At 33.0% G+C, this 18,261-nt stretch overlaps 1 protein-coding gene across 1 annotated transcript in view; it reads left to right on the top strand.

The window, feature by feature from the left end:
• LOC111147752 (triadin) overlaps window positions 1-18,261 on the top strand; it is a 296,121-nt gene that overhangs the window by 67,780 nt on the left and 210,080 nt on the right. The window contains 2 exon segments of the mRNA XM_022503974.1: window positions 2,024-2,194; window positions 8,185-8,244. Of these exon segments, the coding sequence (XP_022359682.1) occupies window positions 2,024-2,194; window positions 8,185-8,244 (231 nt within the window).

Below are 18,261 nucleotides of genomic sequence, written 5' to 3'. Positions count from 1 at the left end.
ATGCCTTAAAAAAAGTTGAGGTAAATTGAAGCTGAGGTGAAAGAATGATTAATTCCAATGACCTTGCACTTTGTTGCATAGGCACTGAGAGCCAAAAAATTCATATATGTGGAAAACATAGAAAACATAAAGAAAGAAACCTGACAATAATTGACATGTAGAAAATACAAGAGATATTAAAGAAAGAGAAAATAGTCTAGTGGAGGAAGAAACTTTTGGAAAGGTGCTATGAGTGGAGAGATAGGACAAAAACCAGGTCTTGCAGGGTTTTAAATGCAATCCTAACCTTTTTTTACCCTGCTCATCTTCAGAGCTCCAGCAACTGGCTCTGACCCCATGCCATGCTAAGCTCTCTGAGAGAGTTCATTAGGTGAACATAGATGAATTGTTGTGAGTCTGAGGTGTTGGCATCTCAGGGGGATCTTCCTCTGTAGCCAGAAACCAATAAATATTTGGTATGAGGTTCTGAAATAATGTTGATTTAAAGTCATTTTCAGAGAGCTGATGGTTCCAGTCACAGAAATCTATGAATCTGCTGTAGGAAAGAGCAGCAGCCAGCAGAGGAGATTTAAAAATGGTTTAAAGGAAGTAGAAGAAAATCCCCAATTGAATATAGTTATGGAAGCCCCAGAGACATTGGGAATTTGGAAAACAGTGCATAGAATAATCTCCCTCTTTGAAGATTCTCAAAAGGCTTTAGTTTTGAGAAATTTCATAGTGAAAAAAACTGATTTTAGTGTTTCCGAATTTATTTGATCATAAGAATATCCCCATACTTCTAACATAGTAGCATCATCTTCCTGCGAAGTTTTTGAGGCACAGTCTGTAGGAAGTTTGGTCCATTCAATTAAATGCAGTATGGCAGATGATTTTGGTTTTGTAAGCATCAGGCATTATCATTTTCATTCTTCTCTTCATGAGACCTCACAGTATTATCTTACATTAGTCTCAAATTATTGCTTACTGTACTAAAGTCAAGAAAATTGACTAATATTTTCATCAAATTTTTCAACATGAGTGAAAACAAAATGTGACAAATGACACGAGAGAGTCCACATTGTATCAGACTTACTGTGGTGTCTAGTGATTATGTGTGGTCCCATAGAATAAATAATGTCTAGCATGTAGCATCTATATAAACAATTTCCTACAAATGTGTGCTATATTATTATTGCTTTTGTAAAATAATTGAAAGACTCACAAACTTAGTTCACATTTCTAGTTCCTTCCTCCCAAATGAATAGAATATCAAATGAGGAAGATGTGTGTGTAGAATATATAGGCATATATGTTGTAACTAACACATATTTTCTAATTTAAAACCCTTTCTGTTCACTAGGATATATGTAAGGGTTTTTTAAAGTCATTAGAATTATTATTTCTGACTTAAGATAAGCAGGATCTAATATCTCAATTTCTGCTCTCTTTCCATCACCTTTAAAGTCAAGTCATTAGAGCCTGAGTGTATCTGATGTATCCTTTAATAGATTTTATTGTTTCATTTCTCTTAGTCACTACCAGTGCAAGTAATTTCACATTTATACTCTCAAGAATTATTTTTAAAAAATACTCTGTTCAGTTTCTTGAATGATTTTTAAGATATTTCTTAAAATATCTTAAAATTTATTTATTTTTTAATTTATGGAACAAAATGATTATATCCTTTTAAAAAGGCTCCTTGGTATGGGTGTTGCCTTTCACTGAACAGGCCTGTACATACATCCCCTGTGTATTTCAAATGGCTTCTTATTGATATGCTAAGCAGGTAGCTACCTAAAAGGTAATGTTTTCATGTACAAATTAAGAAAGTGTCCAACTTGCAAGTGAGCTACCTTTTTAAAGTACTCGAACATGTCACTTCATAGACAATATAAAAGATAATAATAGTCACAAGTATGTATATCAGGGACATTATTTTTTCTATTGTTTTTCTTTTCCCTCTTTGTTCTTAGCAACCAATGAAAGATGAAATGCTGTATTGTTAAATAAGCAAAAATAATCCAACTTGTTTTTAACTGTACAGAAGAGAGGAAAGCCAAGGCTGAAGAGAAGATTAAAAAGGAAGTGAAAGGTGGGAAACAAGAGAAAGTGAAGCCAACAGCTACAAAAGTCAAAGAAGTACACAAAACTCCACCTAAGCCCAAAGAGAAGGAGGGGAAAGAGACTGCGGCAGTGTCCAAGCATGAACAGAAAGGTAAACATTCAGAGGAGGTGGCCAGAGGTTCTAAGAGAACACTGGGCAAGAAGCAAATACAGTGAAATTAAAAACTCAGAAAGACCGAGATCAGACTCAAATGGGAATAAAAAGACTTGTATAAGTAAATATAGTAAATATACCTGAAAGAAAATCCAACAAGTGGGAATTAAAGTTCATTTATGGGAAGACTAAAATGTGTTCACATATCTAAGGATGTATTTTGAAGTATTTTTAAAAGAGGATTTGAGTTAATTATCTGAAGTTATTTGAAGGTTGAGGATGAATGTTAAATTCTTGAGACACGGGATTTCTATTAAGAGGTAGAAAAGCAACTTTATGTTTCCTATTCTTTGGAGAAGAGCAGTCCAGGAATAATGACAACAATTTTCAGGGAGGTTTTTAAGGGGTCTGTGTTCAAATCATATAGAATAAGTATCATAAAAACTACCCATACATTAATGTGATCCCTGCAAAAGCACATAGCTTAGAATATACGTTGAATTATTAAATTCAGTTAATTTAATGAGCAGGAAGTTATAGGACAAAGAACTCTCAAGTTTCTTTGCTAGCTTCCCCTGACTGAATTAATGACTTTAGAAATCTCCATATCTGACCCTGTGCAGCTCTTCATAAGAGTGATGTCAGCCTTACATCCCTACTTCACAGAACTAGAGCATTTAAATGGAGGTGAAGTATAAACCTGAAATTCTTTATGGAAAGTTGCTGTGGAAACATAAAACATGGAGTTTTCAGAGGGCAGCCGAGGGCTTGTCCCACATTTCTTTCCCTTTTGGAATCTGTTTTTCCTGAAGTCCATTCCCGGCGGGCGTTATTCTGCTACACAGTCCTAAGGCTTCCTGTATAGGATCTACTCTGGAGGGGCTATTCCTACAAATGTTTCTTAGGGGTGTTGCAGAATAAGACTTTTCTTTATTCTGGTAGTTTTGAATAGTCATATTTGAGGATTAAAGGAATTGTTTCTATGAGATTTTCATTAAAAATTTTAAAAACTTTATTGCTGAGTAAGCTATTTGAACAGTGTAACTGAAAATAATTATCACCATTATAAGACACAAGATATGAAATTTGCAGTCCACACTTTTTTTTCTTTTAGATTCCACCTACAAGAGAGGTAATGTGGTATATGCCGTCCCAATCCTCTCTTGTATTTTGGCTTTGAGTCACTTTTTCCCTTGAATTCGCAAGTAATATTTATAAATTTTGATTTATTTGACAAAAGATATACATTTTTTGAAAGTGTATTTTTAAAAAGGAAAGAAAGAAGAAAAAAACCTTATGTCTCTCTTCTTTTTGTGACCCACAAAATTTTGAAATAAATGAAAATCACCTAAATTTAAAAATCTGTGGATCATTAAAAAAAAACAGTGGGATTAAAACTTTGGAGCCCTAAAACCATTCTTTAATCTAAAGAATAATTATATTGTCTTGAAAGAATTAAAAGTATTGGTTATTATATTATATAATACATTATATATATATATATATATATAATATCACTCTTAAAACTATATGTTATTTGTGATAATATGGGTAGAAAACAAAGCGATAGTAAGTAAAGAAAAATATTTTGAAGGGACTATTTTACTGTGATAGAAAAAAGAAATATTAGTCTTCTGACTCATAGATATATCTATTTAAAATGATTATCAAGGTCCTAAAATACTTTGCATTTCAGATTTCTCTTTAAAATTGAAAAGAATCACATGAAACCAGCTGAAATGTACCAAGTATATCTTTATTTTTTATCCGTAAATACAGTATATAAAAAAATTCATTCCACTTATATATGGGAGTATCAAAATACTTATCTAGCAACTGCGAGCATGAATAAACTTTTTGATGTCCATTTTTAGTATCTTTGGGTTTTTTTGTGTGTGGGAGGCACATTTCATTGATGAAGACACATCACTGGAACATTTTAAAATAATGTTTATTTTCTAGGTCACATAGATTGTATTTCATTTGTATCAGTAATCAGAATTATTAAAGATAGCATTCTATTACCATTTTCATTTTCAATCTACAGTTTTCATTTCCACATAAAAAGCTATTTATCTCACTTAATGTTAAAAGGACATTCAAATATCACTTCAAGTTAGAAACAAAAGCACAAATGTGATTTTATCAGCTAAGTAAATGCATTCGCTAAAATAAGGCTTCCTATTAAGACAGCTACCATCAATTAAATAATTGTATCATTAGGTAAATAATCAAAACTTTACTTCCAATTCCTGGTCAGACACATAAACATATTTCTTTTTAAATTAAGCAAAGATTCAAGAACATTTATTTATAAAAAGCCGAATCACATTATGGTTTCCACTAAACATGATAAACAAAGATTGCATGTTTTTTAAATAGTCTATTTGTGAGTTGGCTCTGATTTTGAGACTCTTGTATTGATGATTTAGTAAAATAGTTGAGTAAGTTCTCCTTTGGGTAAGGGATTATTTATTTGCTTAGCTTAAGTTAGTCTTAATGAATTTGAGTTCTTTTCAGATAGATTTCTAAATAGTTCTTTGTAAATAAATAGGGCCTACAGGTCTTTCATTGGAAACAGATTTTTACATGGAGCACACACACTTATTGGCAATTTTTAAATTATATAGTATACATGAAAATATATTCACATGTAATTACTCTTAGTATTATATATTTTTAAATGATACATTTCCATGTAAAGTGCTGGGAATCAGATGCGTAAGTATGCACATGCCTACCATAAACTTATACACACACTTATATACCACATAATCCAGTTTTTATGGACCAATCTTAATCTATTGTAAGTTGGGCAAGAAAGATTGACATCATCAGGAATTGTTCTCTGATTTTCTATAGTCTGTGGCAAATCTATGGGCAAGGAAAAAACAAAACAAAACAAACAAACCTCCCCACTGCTATGCTCATTCTTTCTTTTCTTTCCCCTCCGCTACCTCCTCCTCTTCCTCTTTCTCCTCTTCCTCTTTTGCCTTCTCCTCCTCCTCCTTCATCTTCTTCTTTTCAATCACTATTTCAAAATTTGGGCAGGCAGAGAGAATATAGCGAATATGAATTTACCATAGAGCAGAAGACCACACATGTCCCATGCTCATAAGAGGGGTTTTTTTTTGTTTGTTTGTTTGTTTGTTTGTTTAACAATTTCCCTTCTGTTGACATTCTCCACCCAGAATGCATGTTCTCTCAGCTGCCACTCCACAAGGAACACGGGCAAGGCAGCAGCTGAATGACACCCATCAGGGCTCTGTGAGGAGAGAAGTGGTCAGCATGTGTTATTCTTAAACAATGTTCATTTGGGGAAAAAATTAAGAAGTGGTGACCAAATATGAAATTATATGAATGATTATCACAAAACTATGAAAGTTAGCATAATAGAACAGTTCATGTTTTCTTTAGAAAAATTTTCCTAGTTTAATGTTTGAGTTGCATTTTTAAAGAAGCATTTCTATGAAAAGAATCTTCCAAATCAAGAAGGCTTGGTTTTGCTTTATCCTTAGGTGAAGCAGACACATTGGGGGCTGCTCAACATATACTTGCCTGGAATTCTTACATGTTGTTAAGGCCAACACTCAGGACAGATGGAAATTCCATCCTGACGTAAAATATTTGAAAATTCTCAATTTAAAATACTGTAAAAAATACTCTCATTTTCCTATTGATGCTATTAGAATGCAACATCATGACTTCACTCAAATAAAACAGAAACATCCTAAGAATTGTAACTCAAACAATTTTCTTGATTAAAAAACTAAACATTTTTTAAATGAATAAAGGATTTTCTTTCTTAAATTGAAAGCACATAGGATTATTGGTACATTAATTAAATGAGTGACTTGTGGAGCCAGAAAATGTTGGCATAATAAATGCAAGCATTTTACCTTGGTAATAATCTAACATAGAAACTAAGGAGTTTTATTCTACTGTCAGCCCTCAGTTAAAGAAAAAAAAAAAAACTCTGAAGCATGAAGATTTTAGTTAATTCCGTATACTGTTCTACATGTTATGTGCATAAATATGCCATCATAACTTGGGGGCGGAGAACATTTCATTCTGGGGGATGGCCCAAACCCTTCAAATTCCAGGTAGTCCCTGCATTCTCAGCTTCTCACACACACATATTCTTGTTGCTGTTGCTGAAGGCTCTAGTGTCACTAGGAATCATGGTGAAAGAAACAAAAAATTGAGGGATTTTAGATCAATGATTCTGGAAGATAGTCTAATTGGATCTTCTGAAGAGTTTGTTAAAAATGCATATTCTAGGATTTAGATACATGCCCCATCTTTTTGATATTTAAATTGCCCTTTGAAACTACTGCATTGTAGGAAGGACAAATCTAAAAAGAGTATAGTCACTTAAAGTACTGAAACAAAGGGGAAAGCTTAAAAATTTCAGGAAGTCTTCCCTTGCTCAACCTCAGATTTGTCATATAAAGGAAATATACTTTATGTTTTGCTCTATCTTTGATCCAAATCTCCTAGCCTGGAATTTTGCTCAGGAAAACAGTTATGTCCAGAAAAGAGAAAATACTCTTTAAGTTAATCTTTTCTCCTCTGTCATAGGGTTCCTGTGTCTTGGTTTCAAAAACCCTGGTTATTATCTAGTACATCCAGGAACAAATAGATTTCCTTGAACTGAGAACTAGCCTCCTTCTAACTTCCCACCTCACCTGTGGGAAAATGTGCTATAATTCAAGAACCAACACACATGCAAATTCTTAAAACTTCATGAGTTTTGGCTTACTCATATTTAGGTACTAATGAAAAGGATTATATTTTAACATTTACTGTAATAATTACATTAATTTTTTCAAAGACCTGGCAGAATTTCATAGTAAGATGGATTACTCTAAAAATATTGTTAATACTCTAAAAAGAATAAGGTCTACGAAAATCTGTATGTGTGTTTATTATATAGTAACAAGTTTCATTAGTTCGCATGTTTGATAGACATGATTTCAAGCACTTAAGGGTGTGTCATGTGTAAATTGAATAAACTTCTGGTCCTAAAGCTACTTTTGGAGTTGTTATATTAATAAAATGCCTACTTAGAAACTTTAAAATGTAAATCATCTTTAACAAGGTTAATTTCATAATATGCCTGCTTTAAAAGACGATCTGGTAAAACTTATGGAATAGTTCACCAACTAAAATTTAGGTTGGAATGACCTCAGCAGAATCTAAAGTTATGTGAGAACATAAAGTTAACTGTCATGTCTTTAATTTAGAGGGAAAAGGGGATAAAAAAAGAACTCTAAAATCATTTGACCAAGTTTGCCAAAATATTCAAATCCTTTGGTTTTTTTTTTTTACTTTTTCCATAGACCATAGACTAGTCAAGATCACAAGATAGCTTCAATGAAGAAAACTCAGTTAATTAGCTTAACAATGATATCCTGTGATGCTGAAAGTCTATTCTGCACATACTCTTCTAATTGAGCAGCCTTTCCATGCAGAATCCTTAACACGTTGCAAAGGAGTTAGTCTTCCTGCTTGCCTTTTCAAGAAAAGGTTCTATAGCTCAATTTAGACAATTTGCAGAAGGGCTTGGAATGAATAATTGGTAAAATGTTCCAAGTTGGAAATAATTTCCTCTTGTAAAACTTGTTTAGTAATTGGAAGTGTATATATGAACAATGAGAAAAATTGCTTTAATACGATCACTTTTTAATGAATTTGATGAAAAACGTTTTGATTAAAAGAAAGAACAACTGTATGATATTACCCTGAACTAGTCTGTTCAGTTTTTTAAGGTTATTCTTTTTGTATGGAATAAATCAAACCTTATATCTATTATGTCTTTTTCCCTGTGTGTTCATATGAGTGCAAATTATTCCTTCACAGAAAATATTGTAGTAACTAAAATAGAATTGTGCTATTTTGTTTGTTTTGATACGCCAGTTCTCCTTAGAAGAAAGAAAGGTGTTGATGACATTTTTTCATTGCTCTTTTTCTTTCTACTCTGTCAGATCAGTATGCATTCTGTCGATATATGATTGACATGTTTGTCCATGGGGATTTAAAACCAGGTATTGGAAACAATTTTTGTACTCGTCTGTTTTAATAGTCTTTGTTTCTAAGATTGTTGGCTTTTTTATGTACTAAACTGTATTTTCATTTTTAAAAATTGCATAATGCATGTTTAGATCTAGAATAAAACCAGTAAAAAGCACAAGTAATAACTGGCATTAGGGCCTTTATTTTTACTTTCTACTACTGCATGGCCTATTGCAAATGAATTCAGTTGAAAGCTAAAAAAATGCTAATATCTTTATATACAAAAAATACTAATATCTTTAATAATATCTTGGAGTGAAGAGGTGAATCATTTTATTTCTGGTAAACCTTATATAAGACCTATGACCATAAAAGTATCTTTTTTAATAGTGAAAAATATTCATATTAAATCCATCACAATTCAGATATTTAATTTGTTTCAAAAAATGGTTTTTTCTCACATGAACCAGGGTTAGCCATTCCAGAGATCTATTACTGATGGAGATAGTCAACCTTAGAGTTAATAGTCAACACAATGAAGAAATATTTTTCCTAAAAGCAATTTATCTATCATCTCTCCTATCTTTAATTGTTGCCCAGAGTGTAACCAGGGATTCTTTACTAATATCTTAATTAATAATGAATAGTTTGATTGCTTATGGTAGGCCTTTTGCAGATTTAAAGACTGATAGTACTATGTTATGTTTGGGGAAACAGTTCTAAGAAGATGGTATTGTTAAGGAAGGGGCTAATTTATGTCAGAATAACTGAAGCTGATTGTTTAAAGCAAACTATATATTGGCTCTAAACTATTTTTATGGAGATCGCTCCAAAATGTATAATTACATTTATGCATGTATTGGCAAATGGGCATATCATATTTAAAACAATATATATAACAATATATATAACAAGTACATATAAAACAATATATATAACAAATCTAAAGATCCTAAAAAATTTGAAGATCATGAGCATTTTGGTTCTCCAGAAAATTTAGTTAATTCTAGCAACTTATTCAAGTTAATTTCCACCCCTTGTCCTCTTCTTCATTTTCTTAATCTTTTTACTCTTCTTTTTTTACTTTCTTACTGAGTTAGAAACTGAAATGAGAGGGAAAACACTGAAAAATATAGTCACTCACTTGGGATAACTCACTTGGTAAAAATGATTGTCAAGGTATGTGTATGGTATCATAGTAAAATTAGATGGAAACATCCAGGAAAGTAGTATAATATAGTGAAAAAAGAGGGCTTTGGACATTTGGTTGATGGGCCAATGACAGAAAAGGATGGGATCCAGATGTAATTCTTGACCCCTTCCTTTTCTGGTATTGGCCCTTCAGCAAATCATGGAACTCCACATGGTCTTCAGTGTCCTTGCAGTGACTGTAAAGTATCCTTTACAGTAACAAGCTTGTAAATTTGTTGATAAAGCATCTAAGTAGATGCGCAAAATACTAGTATAACTTTATTCTTTAAATCATTCAATATAGCACAGACTGTGTGGGTAAATATCCCACATGAAAGAAACAACATTGGTGACTGAAAGTCACTTAATACATCATTAAGTCAATTTTAGCTTAACAGATTTGCTGACCAATTTATTTAACTGTGATAGTTTAAGAAAGTTACATTCTACACATATATTGCTTTGAAGAGATCAACTGCTTACTTGTATGTACCATGAATCTATGTTCTAATGAGCATGAGTTTTAAATTCCATTATTTGAGGGAAATAATGTGCTCTTTGTGCCCCCAAATGATTCATAGAGCTACTAATTGATCATAAAATACCAATTCTAAGAAAATCACAGGACAGAGAGAACCATACATTGTCAAAGTCAGTGAGGGATGCTAAGAGTTTAATAGTCACAAAGCTGATAACTTCTTTCCAAAAATTCAACAACAGATCAAGATAAGAAGGAACAAAGAAACCATCTCTGGAGGAGTTAAGGAGAATTCTGCTGTTAACCATTCAGGGAGAGCTCTTCTAAAGTCCTATGTGAACATTTTCTAAACAGCCATGAGTTTAGACCTGCAGCACTATCTAATATCCTAACTCCTGGAAATCACTCCCAAGTGCTATAGGATTAGATTTCTTAATATCATTTATTACATTTAAAATTGCCTTTCTAATTTGTTTCATCTACCTACAATCATGATTTTGTAGGCTGATTGCTATAATGTCTAAGAAATTAAAGAATATGTAGATCGGTATTTCTGGGGAAATACTATATTTCAACATTTCAGGAGGTGGAAAGGAAGAAGCTTGAGAAGGGAAACCTGTATAGTAAGCCTATTGTTTCATATAATAAATTCTATGAAACTTCATAGGTATAGAGAAGGAACATTTATATTGCTTTTCTTGGTGAGACAATACATAAGAGGGAGTAAGAAAGCACACAATATGGTTTGCATTTTGAAAAATAAGGAATGAGAAAAAAGATTTATCTGGGCATACTAATTTAGAGAAAATGCAAGTGATAAGACTTCGACTCTGACTGACAATTAGAGAATAAAACAATTCCTGCCAAGTTTATTGCTCTGCATGTATCCAGTATTTATAAAACATTTGTGCTTCCATCTGTTTCTGTTTGGGATTAGTAGAACACCTGTTATTATTTAGCTAGAGTTCATTATTAATTATTGGTAATGAGTTTTTAAAACTATAATTTGATTTTTCCCTTTGGGATAAAGTACTTCCTTTATATAATGTTGCCACACCCTCAAAAGTAACCCAAATCACAGTTGAGTTTTATGAAACCTTACTAATGAAATGTACTGACACTATGACATAAGTCCCAAGTTTTACCTTTCTATCCCTTTAAATAAAATATTTCTAATAAAGATAGTCTTAACACTTTTTTTTCTAGCTAAGATATACCTGAAAATGAACTGAATTGCTCTTTTTGAATCTGTAGTGAATATGCACTATCTTATGGTCAATAACAATCCCCACCTCAATTACAGGGACCTTCTCAATAAGCCAATATAAAGTGTAAGGATCATATCATTTTTTAGTATCTAATTAAAATTCTCCTATACTGACCCACTCTACATTAAGTTGGAAAATTAAAAAAATTATATTTAAACCTAGAAAGTGAATATATGCTACTAAGGTTGGCCCTATGGGAAATTGGAGTAGATGTATATGTACAATGTATAATTTTAGGGGTATTATGGATATTGAGGTGCTTCCTTCTCTAGAAATATTCTCTCTGCTGCTCTTAAATGATCTAACAATGCTGTCATTAGATCTCTTGATTGTGCACATGGTCAATGTTATAGAACGTGTTTTGAATAGTCCCTAACCTATCTTAGGGAAGAGAGGGGGAGGGAAGGAGAGAGAGAAGAGGGAATGGAGGGAGATGGATCCTGTTCTCCTAAGGTGGCTGTCCTGAAGCTGATGATTCACACTTTTTAGGGTTAATGTAGTCTAGTTATCATTTTCTTATGAGAGAATTATAAAAACTGGTCAAAGAAGATATTAGTAGCTACATAGAAACTCAATTTATGGTGTTTCTTTTTGTTTTGTTTTGTTTTGCTTTTAGAAATTGATAGTACTGATGGTCAAGATAAATGACTCTAGATATTTTATCTTTATCAACCTTCCAGTAACTTCAATTTCCTTTTCAATACTTCATTACTAAGCACATTTTTCTTAAGTGATAGCCATACCCATAATTTCATTCATTTATGTAGACTTTAAAAGAACCTTCATGATTTTGTTAGGCATTTTCACATTTCCTCTTCATCAAGGTCCTCCTGGGGCAAATGAATTGCATACATTGCCGGGTGAAGTCAACTGAGTTAAACAAGAGGCAAATTTCAATAAGGAAAAAAATCACATGGTTCACAGATATCTTTATACTTACCACAGATAAGGAAACCAATCCTTCCAGGAAACAGGCCTTATATTTTTTGCTTAGTTTTTGCTTAGTCATTTTAACACTTTCTTTTTCTTTTCTTTTTTTTTTTTAAGATGTTATTTATTTATTTGACAGAGAGAGATCACAAGTAGAGGGAGAGGCAGGCAGAGAGAGAGAGGGAAGCAGGCTTCCTGCCGAGCAGAGAGCCCGATGTGGGACTCGATCCCAGGACCCCGAGATCACGACCCGAGCCGAAGGCAGCGGCTTAACCCACTGAGCCACCCAGGCGCCCCATTTTAACACTTTCTTTACCTTTTCATCTCTGTATGAAAAAAATCATAATCATAAAGCCATTATGATTAAAGTTCAATACAAGTTAAAGTTTATCACTTAGAAGTTATCCCAACCATTGAAATTCTGGCTGCTGTCTGACTTTTACTTGAGCCAAAAATTTATATTAAGGTAATTTATTCTGCTTTCTGTGTCATTTACTCTCTTAAAATTGAAGGTATTCACCTATCAAAATCTTCTCTGACTATAATAAGGTATTCTTTGGCAGCTTGTATTCCAATTCTATGGGTTTTAAGTCCACAGCCAGAAAGAGCCTTAAGGAATAAGTTGGTACTCTCATTTTATTAAGATCTTTTTCTCGAACTTCAGTTATGCCTAACTGCATTTTTGGTTTGATCCTGCTGAGAAGAGGTCAAATGTAATTGCATTATAGTCACTGTTATTTAGTGATTAATCTAATGTATTTCAGAGCTCAATTGGCTATAATGGAAAAGACTAGGTAAGATTCAGCCTTGCTTTACTTTTCTCTAAAAAATACTGTTCCATGAAAACATACTCACTTTAGTTTCAAACATCTAATTATTTTCACAAATAAAAGCTTGGGAGTTTTTATGTTAACCCAATAAATATTTGTTGAATCTCCTCAGCAAGTTGATAGTCCAGAAAAGAGAGAAGACATGGCATACATAACTTTAAAACCAAGGATAAGTTGATAAGTATGCAACCGAGGTTTAGTAAATGTATATGCTAATCTCAATATACTAGGAACAATAGTTATCTCCACTTACCACTTGGACCTCTTAATTTTTTTAATATTTTAAATCATTTAAAAAATGGTTTATGGAAGTAAGAATAAAGGGATAGTGAACTTAAGATAAGAACTTAAACATGGCAAACTAAAAATTGACTTCATCAGTTTCCTGATTTTGAAGGTGTATGTACTCCAAATTGGAAACATCTTCAGAAAGGAACTAACTGCCCATTAATTTTCATTCATAAACTTGCAATATATGCATTAATAGATACCAGTTCCAGATTTCAAACATCTTTAATAAGTCCTAGCATAATATTATTTTTGGTTCTTTCAGAATTTGGATCATCAAAATGTAGCAGTTGAGTTTTTGAAATCATTGAGACTCAATTTCATTGAAAAAATATCATCTCCATCTCATTACTGTGAGACATTTTTTAGATTAATAAACATTATTTAGAATGATAAATCCAATGATTTTTTTGCATACATTATTAATTTCATTCTGATACCTCCTTTACCTTTCTTTAGCATTTGTCCACTTAAAAATCACAAATTTTGTCACATAGATTTTTATAAAAGATGAAAAAGTACTATAACATACCCTTCTAACAAAATAAGATAGGCTAGGTTCTTGCCACAAAATATTGCATGATAAAGTCCTTCTGGTTGAAAGACTAAGTGGATGAGAATACCATATTTCCTTTCTGTCCTTTGAAATGAATTGTACATTCATTGATTCTTGAGAAAACTCATTGTTATATGAAAATTCACAGTCTGAGATTTCATTTGAGTGATCAATTTCAATTTCACCTTAATCACTAAAGTTTAACATACTTTTACCTCTCTTTTTTGCATTCTTGCCTTCTGATTCATCTAATAACTGAAGTATCTCCCTCTGTCAATTTTCTTCTCTTTGAAGTTATGGATAAAAAATAGAACTTCTAAATTCTAAACTATGTTGAGTGAAACTAAAAGTAGACCATAAGAATGTTTCCAGACTTCTTTTATACCTTCTCAAGTGATGATGTATTACTTTAGTCACAACAATAAGGAAACTGAATGATGACGAGATAATGATGGTTTATTTTGCAATTGCATCATCCTTCCAGTCAACTCCATAATTTTTCCATTTTTTCTTATTATTTTAGTCATTTGTGGCATTGCTGGGAATAATTGACGAGTAATAATGAAATAATTCCTAAGTTGATGAAATAGAAATGTCCAAGATAAAGGGAAAAACTAAGATTATATAGATTCCATCATGTGTCCTGGATTTTTAAAGTTGTTCAATGGTGCCACATGGTAATTACAAGTTAGAATGAGTTTAAAAAATAATTTATTTTTTATTTTTTTATTATTTATTTTTTAATAAACATATAATGTATTTTTATCCCCAAGGGTACAGGTCTGTGAATCATCAGGTTTACACACTTCACAGCACTCACCATAGCACATACCCTCCCCAATGTCAATAACCCCACCCCCCTCCCTTAAAAAATAATTTTATACTTTTATTTATAAGAATAAATTTTATTTATAATTTTGTTCTGTTTAAAAAATAAAGTAATTTTTTCTTTGTTCTTTGGGAAACCTATAAGAAAAAATAAGACAAGATAGATCAGTCCCCACAAGTAGTTACAATTGCTCAACACCTAACCAAACCAAAACTCAAAAACAATAATTAACTTCAATAGACCCTGATAGCACCCTGAGAATCAGTGGTGAGAATGTAAATGTGAAGGTCACACAAGCCAGGATTTAAACACTTTCCTTGTGTTTAAAAAAATTTTTTGAGTCTCAATTTTTTTATTAAAATGTATTTCTTAAAGTTTTTAAGATGATGAAATAAGAAAGTATATGCTCATGTCCTCTCCCCACATGTTTTTACTTTCTCTTTTACTGTGGAAATGTACTGCAAAAAAGATAACGCTTCTTGTGTGAAAAATCAGAGATCTTATGGAACAAGAAAAGTCAAGATGGGTCTTAAGACATTGTTAGACTGTGTCTACATGAATTTAAGGATAAAGATATAAAGAATGAAGGGATAAGACTTTAGGCACAGAATATTGAAGTGTTCTTTTGTGACTATCAGCTGTTGAGTATTTATTCTTTGCTAGTTTCTTAAAATAATCTTATTTAATCTTTATAAAACTTTGGGAGGAGTATATCATCATCCTTGTTTTGCAGAACAGAAAATTGAGGTAGACAGAATTTAAGTGTTTTGTCTAAGTCAAATACAGTGCAGACATGGGATTCAAATCCAGCCTGATTAATTCTAAAGCCTAAAGCTTTAGGCTAAAAAGCAGAGATGCTTTTTAGGCAGAGATGGGGAACAGCAAATGGTTCACTTTGGTTGACACTCAAGGAACCTAGAAAGAGAAACAGAATTGGAAACATTTGTGCAAGAAGGATTGGAGGGAATGGGGTTAGAAAGACCAGTTAAGATGTGTTCAAGGAAAAGAAGTGAAGATTGATCTTGGGAGATGTGATCAAGGGAATTAAGATGATTTTAGAGCTATCACAGAGGTAAAATCATGGGCTTTATTATCATAAATACCAAAGGAGAGGAAGGTAAGATTTTTTCAGAGGTTGTTGGCCTGACAATCTAAAACAAACAAAAAACCCTAACTAGGAAGTAAAGGAAGAGAGTGGGTCAAAACTCATGGGAATGGGCAGAGGAGACTTGGAACCCATTTTCTATTCCTAAAGCCACAGATGGTCTTCAGCTGCAAAAGGGGATGATCTGAAGATTCCCATCCAAACATCATTTGTTAAGCACCTGCTAAATACCAAGGTTCATTCCAGGTACTCTCACATACTTTGTCATTAGATTCTCATAGCAACTTCTGAAATTATCTGCAGTTAGATAACCAAATGTGGAGTTTTGGGGAGAGCTCAATGGTGGAATGAGGTTGCCAAAGGAATGAATGAAATAAGTTGACATACAAATAACTGAATACCTTCTGCATGTTCAGCAGTCCCAGACCAGGCACAGAAGGGGATGTAAGAACACCAAAGGATGATCTCTAAGTTTAACAAGTGGAGCGGGTGGTATTTGAAAGGAAAAAAGAAACTAATAAATGATAGAAAAAGATTAAAGTTGGGAGTTAGATTGCATAATAGTGACACTAAATGTTACAAATTTCAGAGAGACATCTGTGATTCTTAATGTTAGAGAAGACAACAGGCATCTAGAACTTGAAAGACGGATAGTATTTGACTAAGGGCTAAGGGAGACACAGGCCTTGCTTTGGATATGAATGGAAGAGAAAACAAATGGGACGTGACATGGCAGTGCGTGGGAAATTGATGTGTTTGTGTGACAATGAGGATATCAGACTGACAAGATAAATGAAGATGAGAAAACATCAGCAAAGTAAGAAGTGATAGGTTTGTAGTGACATTACCGATGCTCGGTCAATCAGGCAAAGATGAAACTTGGCGTGGAAGAGAGTCTGAAAATTTTTAAAAAGAAAAATGACGTGAAACCAGAGTTTCAGAGTGCGATCAGGCAGCATCTGCTTAAGGGATTGGAAATGGAATAAAGTTTATGAACTATTGCTAAAGCTGATGAACCTAAAACATGGTTTTAAAGGAAGAAAGGACAAATTTACTAAGTCATATTTCCTATAGGTGGTGGATCCTATACTGTGTATAAGTAACTTAAGAAATTAATATTGCAACTCAAAAGGCTATAAACTATTTTGACAAAGTTCACCCACATGGTAGAAACTTAAATGAAGTTTAGATGTAAATGAGAAGAGTGAAGTATGTGTGAGTATTTGCTAAGAACACAGTGGAGTAAGAAAAGGGTTAGAACTGACCTCTTCATAACCCAGAAAGGGACCATAATTTCCTTTCCTCCATTGGCTGATTTTTGTTGTTCTGCATTATTTTATTTTGATTCTTCAGAGGTAGCCATCCAGCCATCCAATGCATGGACATTTCAGGCAGTGAAATCAGGGGTTAGGCACAGAGGCTCCAGAGTCAGACTGCATGGTTTCAATTCTAGGCCCTGCCCCTTGCTTGAACTATGACTTCATCAAATTAATCAATCTCTGTAGGCCTTCATTTCCTCCTCTGTCAAATGAGGCTGAGAAGATTGTGGCAGAATACATTAGCAGATGGTCAAAGTGCACTTAAGGGTCTGTGGCTCCCTGAGTGTCAGCTCTTCTTTAGTCATTGAGCACATATCTAGGAGATGTCACCAGCAGAATTTTGTTAGGGAGAGGAAGCCATTTCTTCAGATCCACATCAACACGTAATATAACACCGATTTTGCTCATTGTAGCCACCTGATGTCTTCTGGCCTTAGTTCTACTACCTACATCATGTGGGCAACAATATATAATTTACGGTGTTATGTTGAGAATTATATGAAAAATCTTGCATGATATGCATAGAATGAGTTTGACTTAAGTGTGTTTTAGGTGAGTTCTAGAATCCAGTGCATTCTATAGATGCAGCACTCTTTCTGTAGATTCAAATATGCAGGATGCTTACTTCTCTTCTTTAACGTGGGATAATAGACTTTACTTTTTAGGGTTAACATACAGATTAATTCCTGCATTGCCACAAACATTGAAAAGACTATCTGACTATGAAAGCATAAGAAGCACTATTTAAGTGTATAGTAGTGGTGGGGGTGGTGCTTATGTCCAAATACAGCAAAATTGTGACTTTCTACTCTCCACTCCCTTTATCTTTCTGATTTAATGATCATTTATCATTATCACTCTCTCCCTAGCATGTCTTTCTTTTCTGCCTTATATATAACCTTAAGAAACATTTGCTTTTAAATCCCTACTGTCTCCTACTTTGCCAGATCCATGATATTTTTATTGAATTGAATTCATGATGCTTAATATTTATCTCAATGAAAAAAATTATTGATGATCATCCCAAAGCAGCCCTCTTTATTTATTCCTAGAAATAATCTTGTTATTTAAAAAGATGATGGGTTTCTAAGCATTGCAAATAGACCCCGTGTAAAGATTCTTAAAGGAGTTATTGGTAGTATCTCTAGAGACAGAGGCTCAGAATTAACAGAGACTGGCTTTGCAGCATCCATCTGTAAACTGTAGGCAGCATAAAGAATTAGAATGAAGTGGTAGAAGAAAAGGGGGAAAATCC

This window comes from Enhydra lutris, unplaced genomic scaffold (genome assembly GCF_002288905.1).
Source record: "Enhydra lutris kenyoni isolate GAN:26980312 unplaced genomic scaffold, ASM228890v2 scaffoldscaffold17, whole genome shotgun sequence".
In the NCBI taxonomy this organism is placed as follows: domain Eukaryota; kingdom Metazoa; phylum Chordata; class Mammalia; order Carnivora; family Mustelidae; genus Enhydra; species Enhydra lutris.
Note: the sequence above shows the minus strand (reverse complement) of the source record. Positions and strands in the feature narration are given on the sequence as shown.